The following is a 20,984-nucleotide window of genomic DNA, read 5'->3' on the forward strand; positions in this document are numbered from 1 at the left end:
CGTAAAGAAGGGAAAGGAAGGAGCTTTCGAAGCCACAGGTGTCTGCAGAATTTGGACAGAGGTGTTTACACATCACCTGAGGCACAGAGCTGCAGGAAAAGCTTTGCAGACACTGTGACCAATTACACTGCAGAGCGAGCACAGCGACAGATCTGATCCTTATCAGACTTTACCAGGATCTGATCCTTACATTTAGCAATTTAAAGCTTTCTGTCAACTCGGAAATATTGTGGTATCAAAAATTTACTGCACTGTCCTGTCAGCCTTTTACATTTCTTTTCAGACTGACCCTAAAACGCAGAGCTAGGCACAGAAACCATCCCCCCCACAAACACCTGCGTGCACCCAACCACCAGGTTTAGTCAGCACTGCAAACCCACGGCAGAGTGAGCACATTTGGCTGACAAAAGCACGGCCAAATGTGCCTTCCACGGATGCCTGGTCCATAGCAGGTGGCCATCTGGTGCCACTGACCATGTGGGGCCATCTGTGGCAGCAGCAGCAGCACCTTCCTGCTGGCCAGGCTGCAGTTGCCACCAGCTTGGCACAAAGCTCAGCAGCAGCGAGGTGTCTGCTGCTGTCTGGGCCAGATCACCTTCATCTGAGGTTGTAAAAGTGGGACATCCAGAACAAAGAGCCTTCGAGCTGTGGCTGCACTAAAGATAGCTTCTCAAGACCCTCTGAAGCAAGCCTTGAAAGCTAGCAAAATTTAAAATTTCAGAAAGAAGCTCAGTTGAATGATTACATCAGAATTTAGAGCCCGCTCAGTGAATTTTCACCATCTTTGCCTTCATGTAACACAGCAAAAAATAAAAGCCACCAGAAATCATCTGCTGCAATATATATTTTAATTCAAAGTGAATCTTGACAGTAATACACCATAAATTCTTATTTTGACACTCACCAAAATAGTCACCTGGAAAACCCGCTTTTTGTGACAAAGTACAGAAGGCTTGGTCACATTTAAATCACTGAGAACTAGAAAGAAATACTATCGCAAACTGTAAGAGACATTACATCCATAAAAAATTTTCCCAGTCCTCATATTGTAATATTGCACAGTGCAATTGCTACATGGCGAACTAGTGTAGCAGAGAAATCCAAAGCAAAAAAAAAGCCACAAGTCTACAAATTGTTAAACAGTAACAGTTCAACCTTATTCATCAAGTCTCTATCACTGGGTGTTTCTAGAACAAGTCTTCCTACAGCTTGCAGTGTGATTTAACTTTTACTTAACACAAACCACGTTAATTAGCAGTAAAAACAGAAAATTTAAAAATTAAAACAAAACAAAAACAGGAGTTAATACAGTAGCATATTTGACCAATAAAACACCCTGAAGTTAAAAACTGAACACAAGAAATTCATATAAAACCTTGCAAATTAAAGTAATATGCAGATATGCAATTCCGTAGTCATGCAGTGTTTTATTTAAAAAAGGCATTAAAATGGTATTGTGTAAAAATGCTTATCAGAGGATGACTTTTTTCACAGAAAAGGCCCTCACCCTGAAAGCCTTTTCTTCTGCAGATGGGCCCCAGACACTTGCAGGGACAAGAGTCTGTTCTCTCTGAGTATATTGCAGGAGGAGGGGGAAAAGTCACCTGGTGTGTTGAATTTAAGCTGTGACAGGATCCCAAATATTTCATTCTTTGAAATGCAGACATTTCTAAGATTACAATACAAAAGAAAGAGCAGCAGATCTAATTTGGGGCACATTTCCAGCAACCCTTCCCTGCATAGGGCAGGGTACTGTGGTGATACACAGAGAACCGTGCCAATTGAACAAGCACGTCAGCTCCAAACCTTAAGCACAGGAAAAAGAAATTACAGAAAATACATCAGACCCATGATGATCCCCATGGCCCCAGGAGAAAAAGAAAAAAAAAAAAGAAAAAAAAAGGAAAAAAAAAAAGCAGGTTTTTGTTTTTTTGGTTGTTATTGTTGTTGTTGCCACAATACAAAAGTCGATGTGCTCCGTTTGCATTGGTGGTTCTTGGTGTGTCCATTGCCTGCAATGGAGTGAGCACCAAAAATGGGACAGAAAACAGCATGAGTTTGAAGTGGTAAAGGTGGACATCCAATTTGACTCCCCATGTTTAGGCTTTACAAGCGTGTTGGTAAGATTTCAAATTCATCAGGATACTCCTAGTTGCTAATGTATACTTTATATACACACACATTTGTACAAAATGCATAGATTACTAAAAACATTGAAACTTTTGGGAAAAGTTAGGTTTCTTCATTTTCAGTGTGATTAAAAATGTACTGCTGGTATTTTTTTTTATGTTCTAATACTGTTGTATATTAGTTATTACTTAAAAAATAAATCAAATGCAGGCACATTTATTTCATTCAGACATTCATTAAATAAAACACTGCTTGTGTTAGTGGAGTAAAGAAAAAGATTACCAGTTATTAGCTTATTGACAGAGTTAAAACTCAAATGCTTTGCACTCTTATTCCAGTCAACATTGCAAGGATTGTATTCCAGATTTTGTTTTTAAAAAAGTTAAGTCAAGCCCGCAAGATGCAGCTTCTTAAGTGTCTACACAATGCCAATATGAAAACATAAAAAAATTAAGTTACATTAATACATCCACTTATATGCAGTGATGAGCTCAAAGTTAATGGAGATAAAATACTGATGCAAATAACACACCCCAAAAAAACATATGCAATCATCTTCCATCATTTACAGTATAGTAGTTACAACACTTCAAACATGAAAACAAAATAAAAATTAAAAAAAAAAACAAACCCAAAACCCAGCTTCTATTTCATGTAATTAGACTTGTACAGAAATTAGAAGGCTAAGAAAGAACTAGTTAATCACCTAATTTCACAGCTATCTGAAGTGGCAATCATTATATAGCAGCTTATCTATGATACATTCAAGATAAATGATACAATTTATTACTTGCCCATAAGCTAAAACACAGCCTCAGCTTAATACCTTCCATAAATCCCATCTCTACACTACAGTATACTTGAGGTCTATGAAAAAGTAGCTACCTTTTATAGGAAATGGATGATTAAGTCTTTGGTGCTGCAAAAGCAACTTCATTTGAACAAAACAAAAAACGAAAAGACACACTTCCTAAGGAGAAAAAAAAAAAAATAATGCAAAAAGCATGTAATTTACGTCCCTGACGGAATGTATTAAATAAGCAAACACCCACAACAGGCTAAAACAAATACTATTCATGTAAAAAGACTAAAATCTCTCCCATGCATAAATGAAAGATTGCACACAAAGAACTCACATCTTTTTCAAGCTTCAACAGTAAATATTCTGCTACTAGTTATTAAATACTGCATGGTTTGCTCAAGCTAAGATTAAACCATATCATGGATCAATGAGCACTTGGCTTCTCCTTTCATTAGCTAGTCAGTCATGCCTACCTCACCTCTAAACATTTTATTATATCCAATTAGACAAACACTTTTAAATAAACTACTTAGGTCGTATTGCAGTTCTATTTGCCAGTATGAAATACTGTCTCGCGTGTCACTACTCAATAGCTACTGAATCAACTTTCCTTAAGTACTACTAAAGTCCTGTCTTGAAGCTAGGTCATTCTGGGGGGGAAAAAAAAAGACAGCAAAATTCAGCTACAGCAAAACATGCTGCCTTCTCAATCAGGAAAATACACCCAAATACTAAAATAATACCACACAAAACCCAAAATGAGCATTACACTATCAAAAAATCAGCAGATCTGAATTTTTAAGTGCTGCAGTCCTCAACATTTATATATAAGTAATAACATTAACAACCTCAAATATTTAAGGCACTATGTGTGGGAACAGTTTACAATGCAGCTGAGATTATTAGGACAACAACATTTAAGAGCAATGTTTAGGCCTTTTCTTTGCCCATGCAAAAGACACATGCAATGTGAAGAACAACAGCTCAACTCTTAGATAAGTGACTCAACATTTAAACACCGAGATACGCAACACAAACGAGTTACTCCTACACCATACTGCTGACACATGTGCATCTGTTGCTCTAGTTCTGTACACTGAATGGCTTCCCAAATGTAGACGTGTCTTGCACTAGTTAGAAGGCAATTTTATAAAAAATAGCAGGAGCAAAACCAGATTTCTGCTCCCATAAGTCACCTGTCTAAAGTTACTATATAAGAAGATAACATGACCAAAGACAAGTTATACCAAATGTGCAAAACACATTAAAAGTGAGTTTGTTTTTTTTTTTTTTTAAAGCTCAGAGTTGTTTAAATTGCACCCAAGTCTACACGATTCAAAAAAATAATTTTCCTGTTGTGCCATGGCTAATACGCAACCAACGCCACGTTTCCCCTGGGAGCGAGCCCCCGCGCCGTGCGCGGCGCGCTCTCACATGAAGGGGAACTGGCTGAGTTTGCTGGGGCTCAGCGGGAAGCCCGCGTAGGCGGCGGGCGAGGCGGCGACGTACGAGTGGGGCGGGAAGAGGGCTTTGTACTGAGTCTGGTGCACGCAGGGGGAGGGCAGCAGGCGGGGGTCGATGCCCACGGGCAGCTGGCGCACCACGCCGCCGGCGGGGCCCAGGCCGAAGGCCGGGCGCTGCAGCAGAGCTCTGGAGGCGCAGGGCGAGGCCAGCAGGTGCGGCACGGGCGGCGCCGGCGAGGCGAAGGGCAGGATGGCGGGCTGCCCGCCCAGCTGCGAGCCCCCCGGCAGGTGGCTGGGGCTGCCCTGCGGCAGGGAGAACGCGGGGCCCGCGAGGAAAGGCTGCTGCTGCTGATGCTGCTGCTGATGCTGCTGCTGATGCTGCTGATGCTGCTGCCTGCGCGGGGCGAAGTTCCCGTTCCACTCCAAGTGCTGGACCTGGCCACACACACACAGAAACGGGCAGGGCTTAGCGATCCCCCGAGCAAAGAGAGTGGGAAAAATGGAGGAGAATGCACTAAAACTAGTCAACTTAAAATCGGGAGGAATATAGAGACAGGGACTGTTAAATGCTTCGACAGAACAAAAAAAGAGATACATTAGCTATTTAGGTAGCAGCACAGACAATAAGAGATGGAAAACGGAACACAAGTTATTTTAATGCTCTTGCAAAGGGGGGGGAAAAAAAAAGGATAAAATGCCATGCTGGGCTGTTTTAACAGAAATACCATGTATCACATGAGCAAGGTGCTTATTCCACTCTACTCAGCACTGGCTTGGCATCAATTGGAAGTGCTGCATTCAGTTTGGGCACCATAATGAGGCACAAAGAGGACAAATAGGAGAGAAATTTTAGAGGAGAGCAGAAAAAATAATAAACGGATTGAAAAATATCTGAGACAACTAGGCAAACAGAAGTCTAGGTCTATGATCACAGGAAGATGTGGCAATCATTAACAGTTATAAAGAGCAAAGACTAAAAATCAATTACTCCCATTAAATGATGGAGACTTCAAACTACACAGGGCATCTACCAAGGAAGGAATGATCAGCATAAATTTTTGTAATGAAAATAACATTCTACGCTTTCTGCCAAGAGGCTGAGGAGCTGCAGACACTGAAGAGATTAAAAATTAATACCATGCTGATCACATTAAGGTTTGCTTAGAATTAATTAAACCAATCCTTTTGCATAATCATGCAGAAAGGGAGACCGTGTCACCCACCCAAATGTTTCTTTCAATCTAAACTATTCAACTCATTATTGCTAAATCCTCTTATCTACATATAGCATGCTTTCATTTAGCATTTAACTGACAATATTCACAGTCTCTCCGTAAGACTTACACAAACAGGTACTGCTGTAACATTAATGCACCTCCAGCTATCTAACCAAAAGCTCATTGCAGCTACAGCTCCAAGATTAATTAATTAAAAGGGGCTTAAGCTTGATGTCATGTGTTCACTTCAGTCCTCAGCCACAGCAGACACATTTGCTGTGTTGTTGGGCAATGATAAAAGTAGCTTTTAAATTAGCTTTAGGTATCTTCTAACATTGGATGGAACTACAATCACAGTCTCATCTCCCCTCTAGCTTCATTACCTGGCAGTAAATGTAAGAAACAGATGAAATAGTTGGATTCGCTGAGCTCTATCTCACCTCTGGCTACTCAAACTAAAAGATTTTCATGCACACTACTGACAGAACAACACTGAGATACAGCTGCAGATTTTAACTGCACACTATGAGTAGTTTAGCATTTGGATGTAGGAATAATAAATGCTAACATATTTTTCTTTTTGTCTCGCGTTTTGATATTGTGCATGCATTGACAATTTTCCCAGTGTGGCTTTTCTGTTATTTTTTTAAAATAGAGTCAGCTGTTTTACAAAAATGACCCAAAATGAAAGACACGACTTAGTAAGTCGAAATCTGTTTTTCAATATTTGAACACTTCTTTAATCAAGCTGCTGAAAACCTGCAGCTGCCACAGACTGCAACTGAGACTGTGAGCATTCAGTTTGGAACTCAACTTCTCCAACTCCGCGTTTGGAGCTCGTTGGAGGTGAGTGCACGTACCTGACTGAAGTTTCCATGGTGCTGATGGAATGCTGATGTCAGTTTCTGCTGACGGCTCCCCACCACAGACTGGTTTATTCTCCCCAGGACAGACCGACCCTTTCTCAGTGGCTGGCACGGAGCATCTTCCAAGAAAAAAACAAACAATGTTATGCTTCTGTTGTCACTATTCTGGCAAAAGTTAGACAAGGCTTCATTTGCTTAAGCATGCAGGGAGAAATAATAATACAATACACCAATTAAAGTCAAACCCTAGCACTGTTTAGGAGTGGTTACTACAGATCAGCAGTTGTATGGGTAGGTCAAAATCTTCATGCATATATATTGAATAAATACTGAAACTTCTGTTCTCATCTACTGGCACAGAAAAACACCTGAACTAACTTACCTGTATTCACCATCTGTTCCTCAAGATGTAACCTGTTTTCAAGTCTAATGGGTGGTACCACTACTGTGCAAACAGTTGATTTGGTTTCAGGGTTAACTGAGGCTCTTGCTTCCTTATTTTTATTGTTATTGTCTACAAAGCCATTTTCCACAAAGGGGCTGTCGTGTCCTGAGGAGTCTGAGCTTGGGGAACCATCCACCGTATCACATCCACTTTCCTGCTCTTCATCTGACATACTGTCACAAAATAAAAGTATTGCAATTAAGCAAAGAGATTTTTATGATAGAGGTATATTTTATTAAATGAACACATTAAATTTATAGAAGTGAAATTACTCAAATGTGGATAAAAATGATTGTAATTAGATAAGCACATATATTCAAATTCATCCTACCCATAAATTGCAAGGCTCAAAGAAAAGAGATAGCTTCTTAATATTTAAAATTGATGGAATACATGCTTAACTTAAAGCATACAAGAAACAGCAGTGAGTTTACTAATGCCTGAAGATATGGTCAAGTCCTTTAGTGATTTTTACAGCTCACGTAACATGTCCTTATTGCATGTTGTTTAAAATAGGACAATACAAATAAAACTACTTAAGAAAATTAACTTTTTTGTGAAAAGTACTTTGACATTAGGAGGGCCAGCACAAAAGTCTGCAGATTTAACCAACAGAATTGGGTAATTACGAGTAGGTTTTTCAAGTAACAAACAGTGATAATGTGACATCTCCTGAGCAATTAATTGTACTTCTGTATTATTAACTTTTGATTCAAGTTGCTAATTATATTGACTTAATATAAGTAGAATGCTACTGAAACCAGAATCCAACACACTCCTCTGCTATTGACAAAGTTGAATTACCAACAGGAATCAAACTACAGGTCAGCTGCTTACAATTCAAAGAAAATATAAAATCAAGTAGGTCTTTATAAAAACTTATCTGAATTTTTGAGTGTTTTGATATTACAGAATATCAAAGGACTGACAATGTTAACTACCAACCAGTAAGACTGATGCAGACTGACAAGTCTGGTGCAGACCCAATGTTCCACCTCCTTGCCAATATATGCTCTGATAGAATCTTTAATTATTTTAAACAAATATTTTTTTCCGTTATGACCTTAATTAGAATTCATTTTGCACAATGAAACTGCTGACGGCTAAAGCCAGACATGCGACAGTAAAGATAAAAATATTTAAAATCTGTTCAAAGCAACACTGTTCACCTAAGTGAGCCTTACATTTAATAGAAGAAAAAAGGCATCAATATCATTAACGATTATAAGATACACAATGGGAAAACCAAAGGCTGAAAACATTAAAAAATATGTGGTAACCAAATCTGCCACATACTACTTAGGATTATTTAATCTTGCAACTCGAGATTTTTATTCCAAAGAAGCTGCATGCAACGTGTTTATATTTTCTGTGTGAGCACCATTCATTCAGTATTCTGAAAGCTTCCACTGCAGCAAGACAGATCTGTTAGGAATGAGAACAGAGCAGCCTGTGCTGTGCAACTGTAGGCCAGTAAATCAATTTTTAAACAGATCATTTACCCTCACCAGCTGGCAACGTAACAAAACTTGTGCATTTTTTAGTATCAATGGGGCCTGCTGTATACTAGTATCTTTCTTTTTGCTGCAAGAGCCTGAGTTTTCACCTGCTGGATCTCTTGCAAGGAGAGGGGCTGGACTGCTCCGAGGAGCTGGTGCTGAGCGTGCTGTCGGGGCTGCTCAGGGAGCACACACGGTCAATGTTCAGGGTGTTCTGGCAGGCCTCACACTCCAAGCTCCCTTTACACCTGCACACAAAAACACAGTCAGCAAACACACCATTCACCACTCATCTAGGTGCAACTGTGGGATAAAAAAGGGTCCCTTATTACAAAAGGCCCCTTAAATGTAAATTAACATCCAATTCCTTGCTTCTTTTACATCAGGTTTTAAACCTTTATGGTGTTCTTTTTTGAAACCTACTAAATGGATTTTTTTTTACTGAATCAATACTAAAACAAGTAGATTAAAGTGTTCTACTACAGCAGTTCAGAGCCCTGAAACTTTTGACAAAGCTTAGATTTAAAATACATGCTACTCCAGCTCAGAACTATTACAAGTAAAAATGAAGTCCAAACATTAAACTTTTAAGCCTTGCATGCATCAGTGATGGCTCTGTGAAAGAAAACTCCACTGGGGGACAACACCCAGCACCTGCTTTTGCACCCAAAGGTTCACCTTTTCACACTGTTAGGGAAGTATTTTCTACCCACAGGTATGTAATAGCATCTACTGGATGCTACTGCTAGATTGGTAACATTGAGTAAATACAGCAAGAATATTGTTCTTCAACAAATAAAAAGGGCATGACATTATTTTAAAAACCCTAAAAAACCTACGGTTTTAAAAGGCATAACACACACACAGATTGATGAGGTAGATTTTTGACAGTGCTGTTCCCTTTCAATAACAGTGGTACAGAGTTAACTTCCTGCTAAAATTTGATTAGGAGCACAATGTTTGTCGTTTTTAAACTCAGATTCGTTAACTGTGCTGATGCCTACAGAGGCTACCTGGAACAGAGGCTAGACAGAGTTAAAGAATAAAGTAGGGATCTATTGAAAGGCCTTCACAGGATCCACCTTGGGCAGCACAAGAGCCCAGCCAGGGCTACACCCAAGATGGACCCAGGACGGATGACTGGTCAGGAGTTTTCACATTTTTGTAAGTTTTGGTCAATTTCCATACTGGGGTTAATTCTCCAATTACTGCTTCAGGTTATGAAGTCCAATCCTCTCAATCTGCTCTCCTCAATTCACTGCTGTTTACACTTTTTGGGCCTGAAGCTGCAATGGTGTCCTTGGGCTGGAAAGGATTGTTCTGTCTGACCAGACTGTGAAGAGAACTCGCTAACACTCCATATGAAGTTCAGAGTTACAAAATCTGGAAACTATGAAATCCAAACCTGAAGGCATGGGTGCTCATGATGCCTTGGGAAGGCTGAGTTAGAAGAGTGGCTGGACGGAGCTAAGGAATAAAGCAGGGATTTATTCAAAGGATCTCCTCCATGGATCCACCTTGGGCAGCACCAGAGCCCAGCCAGGGCTGCACCCAAATGACCCAAAATGGTCCCAAAATGCACGAGCGCTCCCGGGACTCTCCCTGGGATCAGTTCTGCTCCATTGGCACCTTGGAGTTCATTGTCCCATTCCAGCTTCAGCCCAGGCAGCCCCATCCTGCTTGTTTTTCTCTCTCCAGCCCACGCTGTTTGTGCTCCTGGGCTGAGATTTGGATCATTTGTCCTTGGTGCCCAGCTGGAGCAGGAATTGTTTTGTGTCCCTGCTCTGTGCAGAGCTCAGCATCCCCTCATGTGACGCCAGACCCACCCCCTAAAGCAGCACTGAATGCGAAAAGCAGAAAAGCTAAACCTGAGGCATGGCTAAGCCAGCTGTATTTAAGCACAGCCCAACAAGAACCAAGGCAGATGCTCACTCCCTCAGCGAGTGTGTCCGTGCCACGTCGTCCTCGTCGGTGTCACTGCTGATGGTGATGACGCTGACGGCGGGGCTGGGGGAGCCGGCCAGGAGCAGCGCCCGGGGGCTGCCGGGGCCAGGGGCCAGCCTGACCGAGGCCTCGCAGCAGCCGCCCTCCCGCCCCTCCGAGTTGAGATTGTCCTGTGCTTCTATACAGCTTATTCTCTTGACAGCCTTCAGGTTGAGGATCTTTGGAGAGATAAAGGCTGAATTTTGGATATTGGTGTTTTGTAGCATGTTGCTCCTGTGGAGGAAACGCATCGTTCGGAGTTTAGTGAATCTCCACCTGTGAAAACTGTGGTGTTTTCAACAAAACCAAAGCAAGCAATGTAGCCTAAACCACCAATTTAGAAAACAAGCAGGCAATGTAGGCTAAGCCACCAATTTAGAAAAACACAGTACAGTAAACACAAGCAAAAATACTTGGCATGGATAGTTTCAGAAAAAAAAGATACCAAGTATGTAATATCAAAGACATCAACATCAAATACAGTATACTGAAAATCCCATGTTCTCATAAAGGTAAAAACAAATGAAAATCCCATTTTGGTGAAAAACAAGCAAACAAAATCCAGACAGATTTCCTGCAAAGATTCTTCTTTAAAACACAAGTTGGTAGCCTCCAGATGAACCCTTGCTTAATATAAGACTGATGACACTGCCCACACAACCCATACTTTCCCCCTTAAGGAGCATCCCACACCTTTGCCACTACTTTGCATGGCACTGGGGCATATTTTCTTCAGCAAGCAGCTGAAGTATTTTTGGCTATCAGTGAAAGATGACTGCAAGGCACACAGCAACCCTGTTATACAGCCTCTCTTTATTTTCAGTTGTCTAAACCTGATATATCCTCCCTCACATAAACTTAGGAATATCTCATTAGAGCTACCTCAGGACATTCTTATACCTTTCAAAGCCTGTAAAGACAACATTCTGCCATGACAGGCGCAGACTAATAAAAAAAGAATTGAAACTAGTTAGTATTGCAAGTATTGCTCCATCTAGTCTACTATCAAAATAACATTGAAAACCTAAAGAGAAAGGACACATTCTTCTAAAAGAATGTCTGAGAGGAATTGTGTCCAACAAAGATGTCACTTCTGCAAGTTGTTCCCTTGCCCACAAAACAACAATAACAGCTATGCTGTCTTTGAGTGTTCCGTCTCAGAAATATTCTACCCACCTGTTCTGGCACAGTTTGTTCCTCTTGGTAGCTGCAGGCTGAGGCCAGACAACGTGTGCAATGCCCACACTAATTGGCTGAGGGGCAGACAAGGTTATCTGATGTGTTAAAAGAGGCTGTGGTATCATTGAGCTGTAGTGGGTGCCCTGGGTAATCATCTTCCTGAGGAAAAGGAAAGGCAGGTTTATACTGCAGGTCGCTCTCTGCAGCACCCCCAGCCCTTGTGAAATCACAGCCCCTGAGGTGTGGCACAAAAGCAGGACTCACCCCCAGTCTCCAAGCCTCTGTGGGCCAGCCACAGGATCAGAGGTCAGAGATGTGGCTGGAGCTGCCACTGGTGCTACCTGCTGCCATGCAGGAACCAGGATCTGCTGTGTCTGGTTGGACCACGCCTGCTGGGAAGCACAGGAGGTTTTATGGCCCAGGCAATTCCCTGGAGTTACACTCACTGCTTGGAGTTCAGCACAGACCAGGAGAGGGACTGCGACAGAACTCTGCATTTCAAAACATTCACTACTTAAATAAGTAAGAGTTTTGCTTTCAAGTAGACCAACCTGAGAAAGGATTCCTGCTCGAATCTGTAGTGGCTGAATTGCATGGGCTTGGGTCACCAGTGGAACTGCATTATCCACCCTCAGGGAGAAACTGGTGGGTTTGCTGTGGCTTGTAGGAATTCCTTGAAGGGAAAAAAACACACACCCAAGCTTTAGGCAAACAGCAGTCTTGCATGTATTTTCTGAGCAAACACAGAGAAAAATTTTAAAACATTTCACCATTTTTTAAAATGTGTTTATGATCTAATTCCATAATTTAGACTTTCAAGCCAAACAAATTAACACCTAAAAGATTTTTGTGCTGTAACTTATCTGCACAAATATTTGAGCTGTGGTTTCCAGAAAGAACTGCCAATAGCTACTAGTTGGAAACAGACTACTAGAAAGAGGAATGACTTTGGCAGAAAGTTCTGCAGAGCTAAGCATTTACTCTTTATCACAAACTACATTAAAAGAATTTGAAAGGAAGCAGGCAAAAGTAAGCAGAACTGAACGTCAAAGCTTCTCAGAATGGACTCCTGCACACCTCATGCTCTGTATTTCCAGCAGGCTGAAACACATTTCTCTCAGCTTTTATAGCTGGCAGTGCCACATGTATAATGTCCCTCTTTGTTACCATCTCTTTGGTGGGAAACAATGTAAAACCTTTTACTTCATCAAATACCTGCAGTAAATCCATAACCCCATTCCTGTCTTCCTCAAAATAATGCAAACTACAGCACTGCTCACCAGAGTATAATACAAAAAAGATGCATCTCATGCCTTGTTTAGATTTCATTATTGTCACAGGAAACTAACACACGTACAGCAATACTGCAATGCTTACTGCAATAACAATTTTTACATAATTTACATAAAACTATAATGAAAGAGGAATTTTTCTAAACAGACATTGCAACAGAACAGCCATGCTTCAAGAAAATACTGGCTAGGAAAAGATATCCCTGATCTCATTTTCTAACTGCACTTCATGCCTTGTGCTTTAATCAAAGATTAAACATGAGTGTTCACAGGTAACCACTAAAGAATTACTACACTGAAGTTTATAAGTGCTCTGGCTGAGTTTTTTTTTAATCTTTACAGTACAGAATGAAACAAAGTTTTCATCTGATGTGATTCTCTCATGTCATAACACAATACTAAGTTAGAACCACGCACTTCAAAGCTTTTAATTTTGAAATGCACTTGACTGATTTTTTTCCCCACAGCCATCTAGAAGAGCAGCATCTTAACTCTGACAGAAGTAGAGAGTTTTAGCACTTCAGATACTCCACAGAGCAGCCAAGCTGGGAAACTTTGAAGCAGTGCCAGATGCCATTAATATCCCTTTTCATCTGTGCCAGCAACTCGTCACCTATGTGATGAAAACAATATATCCCCTCCACTTCAGCTGTAGCAGAAATTAAATTTGGAAAGTTATCATCATATTAAGAATACAGTATAAAAATCACAGATAAAGTGTCTGCCTGTGCTGTTTCCTTTTCTATAAATCACCTTATTCATCTGGGAATAATGAAAACAATAGTCATTTTGGAGTATGCCATTGTGTAAAGAACATACATCATTTAAATAATTAACTGTTCAGAAGGAAATCTCTGTGAAGCAGCCTGTGAATAGTCAGACCTTTCTTGAATTTCTGGAACCTAAGGTAGATGCAGCTGCTACAAATAATATTACTGATAAAGTCTGCTGTATCTATCTTTATCTACAGAGATTAAGACTTCCTAGGCTTTAAGTTTAGGTTGAATATTTCTGGTTTGTTTCATTTCAGAGTGCCATCTAGTGTGAATTCCAAAACTTTAAAATGCAGAGGGAAAACTGAGGCCATTCTTAAAAAAACCTACTCCCTATAAATTCTGTAACTTCAAGACCTGATCTCAACACAAAGCTGAACATCACCAAGATAAATAAACTACATCTATAGAACAAAGACTATAATCAAGCTAAGTTAATAAGTAAACAACATAAACTGCCTTCCCATTTCCATAATTCCATAATTGCATAAATAAGACACTAATATTCCATCTATCCTGTTTCCTCTCCAATTTTATTTCAGAACATCCTCATTGCTTCTCCTTTCACATTTTTTTCTCCTATTTTATCCAAGACATAAATTTATCTCTGTGTGTGTAGTATATGAAGATGGGCTCTGCATTGCTTAAATCATTTTCTGCAGGTGCTGATTTGCTGTTTCATTCAGAAAGGTGCAGTGTATCTGCATCTGACTCACACGCTGATTTTTAATGACATAATTAAGTTGGCTTAAATATAGACCTTAAGTGGATATATCAGAAAACTCAAATATTGCTAACAGCCAGGCAGTAACACTCATATTTTAAGAACTGTGACAATTACAGATAAATATACCTTGAATAGCTGGAGGACATATAATCAATGCTTGCTGGAAAACATCACTGCAACCAAACTGAGCAGTTCCTGCCTGCAGTGGAATTCCTTGGTGCAGAACTGAGTGGGCAGATGCAGTTAATGCCTAAGGGAACAAATTCAACACAGGCAAGGTTATAATAACTGGGAATCTACATCTCTCACACACTTGTTCCACCACTTTATATAGTAAATAACGAAAAAAATTATAAAAATGAACATTTCAAAGCCATTGCACAGGAAGCCATCACACTGGGCCACTGGAGGGCACCAGAATACAGCACTGGCAACCCCAGCTTGTAACTTAATTTGAAACATATTCAAAATGACTCGTTTAAGAAAACATTAGGGAAAAAATGAGAGTACAAGACACAAGATTTTGCCATTTAACAGATGCAATTTTTTCAATTATTAAATAACTCAGAAAAACAACATTAGCTGAACTCACAGTAAAAACAAAACAAAATAAAACAAAACCAAGCCAAACCAAGAAAAACATGAACCATTGTTTTTACCTGACTTCTTACTGGACCAATCTTGGCAAAGCTTGCAGTCAGGTTGGCAGCACTGCCTGAGGCAACTGATCTCATAAGTGATGTTTTATTGCAATTGCTTAAGTCATACAGGTTTGATCGGCATTTGCAAATATCCATTATATGAAAGCAGGACTTCACTCTATCAGAACCAGAAAATAAGTTGCTTTAATCACTATTTCATGTCATTAAAGGTAAAAAAACAATTCCCCAAAATAAGGGAAAAAAAATTAGTTCAGACCCCACGTTTCCCAGTTTCACAGAATGGGATCATGCACACAGGTAGAAAAACAGAAACACTGCTGTTACTATGGCCACATCAAGCCTCTCTGATGCGTATTTTAAATTCAAGAAAAATACTGCTGTCTCTTTCTCTTTCCATGTGACACCATTTTCTAACAGCTGTGTACAAACAGAAAAGAAGGAAATTAAATAGATGGAAAAAGCTTGCTCTTTCAGTGAAATGCTTGCAACTTTAGGAAATCCACGGTGAAATATACAACTCCAGAACTGCAAGAAAACTTTCAATATATTCCACATTAATCAATACATGAAAGGAAGTATCTGAGATGTTAACCTCAAGAGGAAATGCCTACTCTAGCCCTCAATGACTGACAGGAACTAGGGCTCCTCATACTTCCAAAAATCACACCCAAGTTTCTGCACTGTTGGAATTTTAACAATCATGCATAAAAACAACTTAGAAATCTATTGCTCTGTTACTTTCAGAGAAAAACATAATTATTCAAGCAGTTTCCTTGACCCAATAGATGTATCTAATACTGCAAGCACTTGAAAGAATTTTCTAAGACACTGCAAAAATGATGAAAGTTTTTTTTTTCTCTCTGATACCAGAAGAAACAACACTTTTATACAAATGAATTGCAACAACAGAGATTTCTATGCTACATACTGGTTGCTATGAGGAAAATCGAGAAGGTGCTTCATGGTAACAAAAGAATGGTTCAGGGTCTCAGCTGGAGTGATTCTTAAATCAGCATCGATAAGCAACATTTTCTTCAACAGACTGACAAATTCCCTCCTATCTGCCTTCTCTGCCAACAGGTCACTTCCTTCCAAATCCATCACCATGTTCACCTGGCACCAAACAAAACAGTCAGATAGAAGATATGCACATTAGTTTAACTCTTTCTGGTATTGTTTTCTGCTATAAAATACTAATATTCAGCACTTTTATCACATGGGGCATGGTGGATTTGTCTTAACCCAAAACAGCTGGCTTGGAGTTTGTGACTTTTTTTAGGCATGCACACTACTCCCCCTTGCAACCTCCCCTGTTAAAAATTGCTGAAGGCTTTATTCCAGTCTGGGACTTGGAATTTAAGAAGTAAGATTTCAAATAAAGATCTTTTTATGGTCTAATTCAAACTACAGAGTTGATCCTCAAAAAAACAATTTCAAGCACATATTAATGCTAACCTTGCAACAAGATTTGATCCTTTTTTCAGGATGTGAAAGACAACAAAAAATTGCCTTTTCTTATTGACTAGAAAGGTATAAGGCTAAAGAAAAGTGAGGAAATAGTTATGTTTTTTAAAGCAAAATTTAAAAAACTACACTTAGAATTACATTGTTACAGTAATAGAATTATACTGGAAATCAAACAATAAACAAAGCAGGTTCCATATGTATTCTTTGCCACAGTGGCAGATAAGGTAGAAGGGAAAATATACATTTTACACAAAACTCAAGGGTTCCCCCACCACAAGGACAAGTTCCACTGTTTAACACAAGCAATGGAAAAGAAAGATCTTTATTAAAACCTCAAAGGGCTGACACAGCTAGACATTTTTCTCGGAGCAGTAGAGAAGAATGAATATGACTGAGACACAAGAAATAATATTCTAAGAGGCATTTCTTTCCAAACCAGTAAAATGTTTTAAAATCACCAGTCATTCTCACATATTCCTTTGCAAAGGAAGGAGACTAATACTCACGTGCACTATATCATCCAAACTGTTGAAAATATACTTTCTGGCCTCTTTAGACTTCATACCTGTTTCTGCCTCATGTTCTTCCAATGTCTCAACAAAAGAAAAGGAAAGCTGAGTTTAAAATCTGTCAAAAAAGGTCACCTATAACTACAAAGTAACTTTATGTATTTATTGACATAAAGAAAACACTAGAAAACACTATTTTTTTCCCAAATAATTACTGTATCAGTTATATATTCGTATGCTGTTTAACTGGCTAATTTCATTTTCTAAATCAAAAGACACTAACTACAATGTTTTCCATCTGACAAATCACAATACTGGATTACAACAGATAGTTTATGAATCACACAGGAAGTGCTGAAAGCCTAGCAAAGAGCAGTTTAATGAAACTCTTATATTTTTATATATCACAGCTTTTCTATTATTGTATTTTACCAATTTTCTCAAACTCAAGACCTAAAACCCCAAGCAGCAGCAGTATCACATCACTGTAAAAGAAATAAACAAAAAAACAGGTGGTATCTGTTCAACTTGTTTTCTCTTTTCTTTCTCTTTATTATGATACTTTTATTCCTCCACATACACAAGTGGTGCAAATATTTTAAATACTTCAGTATGAAACAAAAACATCCTCGAAAATGGATGGTTTATGAGTTGGTATAGTACCTCCTGTTACCATTTTCCTTCTTCAACACAGACGGCACCAGTAGGCTGGTGGTGCAAGAGGCAAGGTGGGACTTCAGAGAAAAACTTTTAACACACAGATTGCAGAAAAGCTTCCAAAATGAACTTGGACAAAAATTACAAGTAATGAGCAACAGCCCATATCAAAACTCCTAATTAATCTCTGCAAGGTAACAAAGAGCTCCTGGAACTGGGGAGGGCTGTCTGCACCAAGAACTGGCTCTGACACGGAGAAGCCAGATGTAAAGTGCCACCTAAAGCCCAAGTGCTTGAGAAAGCAGAGGGAGGGATTAACCAGGTGTGGGTGTAATTGCAGAAATGTTACATAACCCCAGTGCAGCCCCGGATTTACCAACTTGCTGGGGGGACTTATGCAACCCCTGCTGGGAGCTGGCAGCTGTTTATTACTGCAGAGATCCCTGTCAGCCCCAAGTGCTGCCTGAGCCCTCTGTAAACCCAGGGAAGTTGGGCCATGAAGCAACACAATTTTTAAAAAAGTAAATTATTTGGGTAGGAAGCAAAAGCTCTGCTCATGGCCAGAGTTCAATAATGCTGCTTAGAGAGAAGCAAGGTGTGCAGAACATTAAAGTACATTTTAACTTTGACTGCATTCACTGTATTGCACCTTTCAGCCAACAAAGGTTGTTTTAGCAAGAGATCTAAAAGAAATGAGCTGTACACAGCCACGTTATTTCTTAATCTCCCTTTTCTCCTAGGAACTTCTGCAGCCAGTTCTGGACAAATGTTGTCAGAGCAGCAGTGGGCCGCAGAGACAAATTTCTCACATGAAGCGAAAAGCAGTAACCGAGCAAAAAAGAGAACAAAACAAACATATTCATTTAGCACCTCTGGAGATACGAGGCTTAATTTGAATTCCCCACCTGGCAGCCACAAACTGGCCACAGCACAGCCTGGCAGCTGCACCTTGGGGACCAGAAAAAATGGAAGGGATAAAGAGCAGGAGCTGGTAAAAACCACAGGAGATGCACCAGGGACATAATGGTCTTGGAGTGAATCTTGGCTTCTCTGCTCATAGCATATTGTGCTGTTTTCTACTACATTCTCCTGTTTACCTTTAATCTCCAACTAGAATATGGTGCATCCGTTTCTCTACAGAAAAATCTTGCAGTTTTCGTTCCCATGCTTAACAACTGCTCTCCTGGCAAACCTTGAGTCTGTGAAATGTAACGAATCTGAAGAAAAAACACAACAGGGAAAGTAAGTAAGTTACCTCTTGTTTTCAAAACGTGATCCCCACACAGTTAAAAACTTTTAATTTCATTTGAAAAATGACAAAATGAACGGAGCTCAGAGTTCGACAGCTACATCTTACAGAAGGGAGCAACCTGAGCCTTGGCAGTGCTCTCTCCATCTCTAGAGAAAGCCACACAAACAAACCTCTCAAGTGACCTATATAAGCAGGATTTTTAGGTTGGTTCACAGGAACAAGGAGCTGGGAAGAGTGGCTGTCATTACCCCCTCAACCCACTCAAATCCTAAATGTATTTTTTTTATTCTAAACAGGAAAATTGGTAGGAGTACTCTGTTTGCTTAAAGAACTTGGATGATTCTTTTTTTTTTTTGGCCTGTTCTCATTATGTAACTTGATTAAAATCCTTCCCATTTGCAGTTTCCAGTGTATCAGTCTTTACACATCTGACACACCTGCATTTCAAGGAAACATTCCATGTGGAAAGGGAGTGCCTGTACAAGCTCCAGGCAGCAAAAGGTAGTGTTGTTGTGCAAGAAAACTCTGCTGCTGAGTGTGGTGGGAATGGATTTGCTTTATGCCTGAAAGAAACTTTGCTCTAAAATGATCAAGATGCATTTATTTTAGATGATTTACTATGCATTCTGCATTACGTATCATAGTTGGTGATCAGTGGATTACCTAGAAAAGTTAAGTTTCAAGGCTTCAACAGAAATCTGTTGAAACATGACGTGTTTTAACTACTGTGCATGCAATGTCAACTCACTCTACAAGGGGGGAGTCATCCCAGAGGCAGTATTGCTTTCAAAAATTAAAAACCACTTTGGAATTGGAACTATAATTGGCAATAATTGAAAACCAAGTTTGTTGCAGGTTGGGATGGAGAGGGTACAGATTCCAGCAGCCAGGGCTGAACTGCTGAGGGCCAGGGTCCCACGCCACAGAAGGGCTGGAAAAGGAGGAGCAGCCAAGGAATAAGAGAGAAGAAAGGGAAAAATCAAAAGGAGAGAGTGGCCAAATGCACCAAATCAGAAATTGAGATATGAGAAGATAAAGTCAATGAAAGAGAGAGGACTTCAGAGCTGAGAGTACCTGAGAGGAGAAAAACTGATGGGCAGTAGAGAGTACAAGGAACATGAGAGGCTTCTGCTGAAAAGTAAGTGACAGTTCCAGGTGGGGAGGAATTAAACACGATGCTGCCCACTTCTGGGGTTTAGTATTCTCCATAATTTCCTGCCTCAGGGAGAAAGGAGAATCCTACTCTGACCAGGAATGTTTCCAGATCATTTATAATGTCCAGAAAACAAAGAGTCTTAAAAAGTAGAGGGGAAAAGCCAGTGCATTAATTGAAAAATTCAGCAGTTAAGCACCTGTGCCCGTTTCTAATGAGTATTAAAGCTCAGAAGACAGGGCTGTTTTCCACTGAGAAATACAGCTGTTACTGCTTCTAACCACAAATGGATGTAAGAACTAAGAGCTCCCTTTCAAGGGCCAGTGTGCTGGCTGCCACAACCAGGGGGACAGGGGGAAAATGCAGCACAAAGCCTGTTTGTTTACTCAGTGACACACACCACATAGCAGGAGGATGGGAATTCCCTTGGAAGCCTTCTCCTGCTCCTGCTGAACTTCTGGATACTGAGAAAAGCCCTGAATCTAATTTCTCCAAAGCAAGTTTTGCAGAGCTGTTGGTGCACAGTTACAAGCCTGGTTAAAGCAAGATAATTCCTGCTCCTGGTGCAGAGGAGGTTGCAGCCCCTCTTCCACCACAACTTCTCCAACATGAGGATCAGGCAAGTTGCTAGATGAGGCTTCCAGCAAACTTGACTGATATCTAAAAGGTCAATAAATTTGCTGCATTCTTGGAAATTTTTGAGAGAGCATTATAGATTCTTTCAAAAAAAAAACAACCTTCCCTTTATGCTTAAAAAGGACAGTGAATTATATGGTTTGTGAGATGTTTCCTCTTTTATTTTCCATTTTAACAGCAAGTCTGCAGAAATGTCTAAGTGCATCATAGCATCAACCCACATTCCATTCATAGCTCACTTCCCCATGTGAAACACTGCATTTTGTGTAAAT

General features: G+C 40.0%; 1 protein-coding gene across 3 annotated transcripts in view; it reads right to left on the reverse strand.

Moving 5' to 3' along the window:
• Window positions 1–829: 829 nt before the first annotated feature.
• Window positions 830–20,984, reverse strand: part of HIPK3 (homeodomain interacting protein kinase 3) — a 68,657-nt gene continuing 48,502 nt past the window's right edge. For 2 of the 3 annotated variants that reach the window (XM_021527593.3, XM_021527594.2), the window contains exons 4-16: window positions 18,769–18,888; window positions 17,012–17,098; window positions 15,967–16,151; window positions 15,036–15,195; window positions 14,503–14,626; window positions 12,136–12,257; window positions 11,849–11,976; window positions 11,582–11,743; window positions 10,355–10,639; window positions 8,530–8,670; window positions 6,861–7,096; window positions 6,473–6,597; window positions 830–4,830 (exon numbers count right to left, since the gene is read on the reverse strand). In XM_021527593.3, coding sequence (XP_021383268.1) covers window positions 4,363–4,830; window positions 6,473–6,597; window positions 6,861–7,096; window positions 8,530–8,670; window positions 10,355–10,639; window positions 11,582–11,743; window positions 11,849–11,976; window positions 12,136–12,257; window positions 14,503–14,626; window positions 15,036–15,195; window positions 15,967–16,151; window positions 17,012–17,098; window positions 18,769–18,888 — 2,343 coding nt within the window. In that variant the 3' untranslated portion in view covers window positions 830–4,362. The remainder of the gene's footprint in view (window positions 4,831–6,472; window positions 6,598–6,860; window positions 7,097–8,529; window positions 8,671–10,354; window positions 10,640–11,581; window positions 11,744–11,848; window positions 11,977–12,135; window positions 12,258–14,502; window positions 14,627–15,035; window positions 15,196–15,966; window positions 16,152–17,011; window positions 17,099–18,768; window positions 18,889–20,984) is intronic. The other variant, XM_021527592.3, reaches the window with a different exon arrangement.

Source organism: Lonchura striata, chromosome 6, assembly GCF_046129695.1.
Source record: "Lonchura striata isolate bLonStr1 chromosome 6, bLonStr1.mat, whole genome shotgun sequence".
NCBI lineage: Eukaryota > Metazoa > Chordata > Aves > Passeriformes > Estrildidae > Lonchura > Lonchura striata.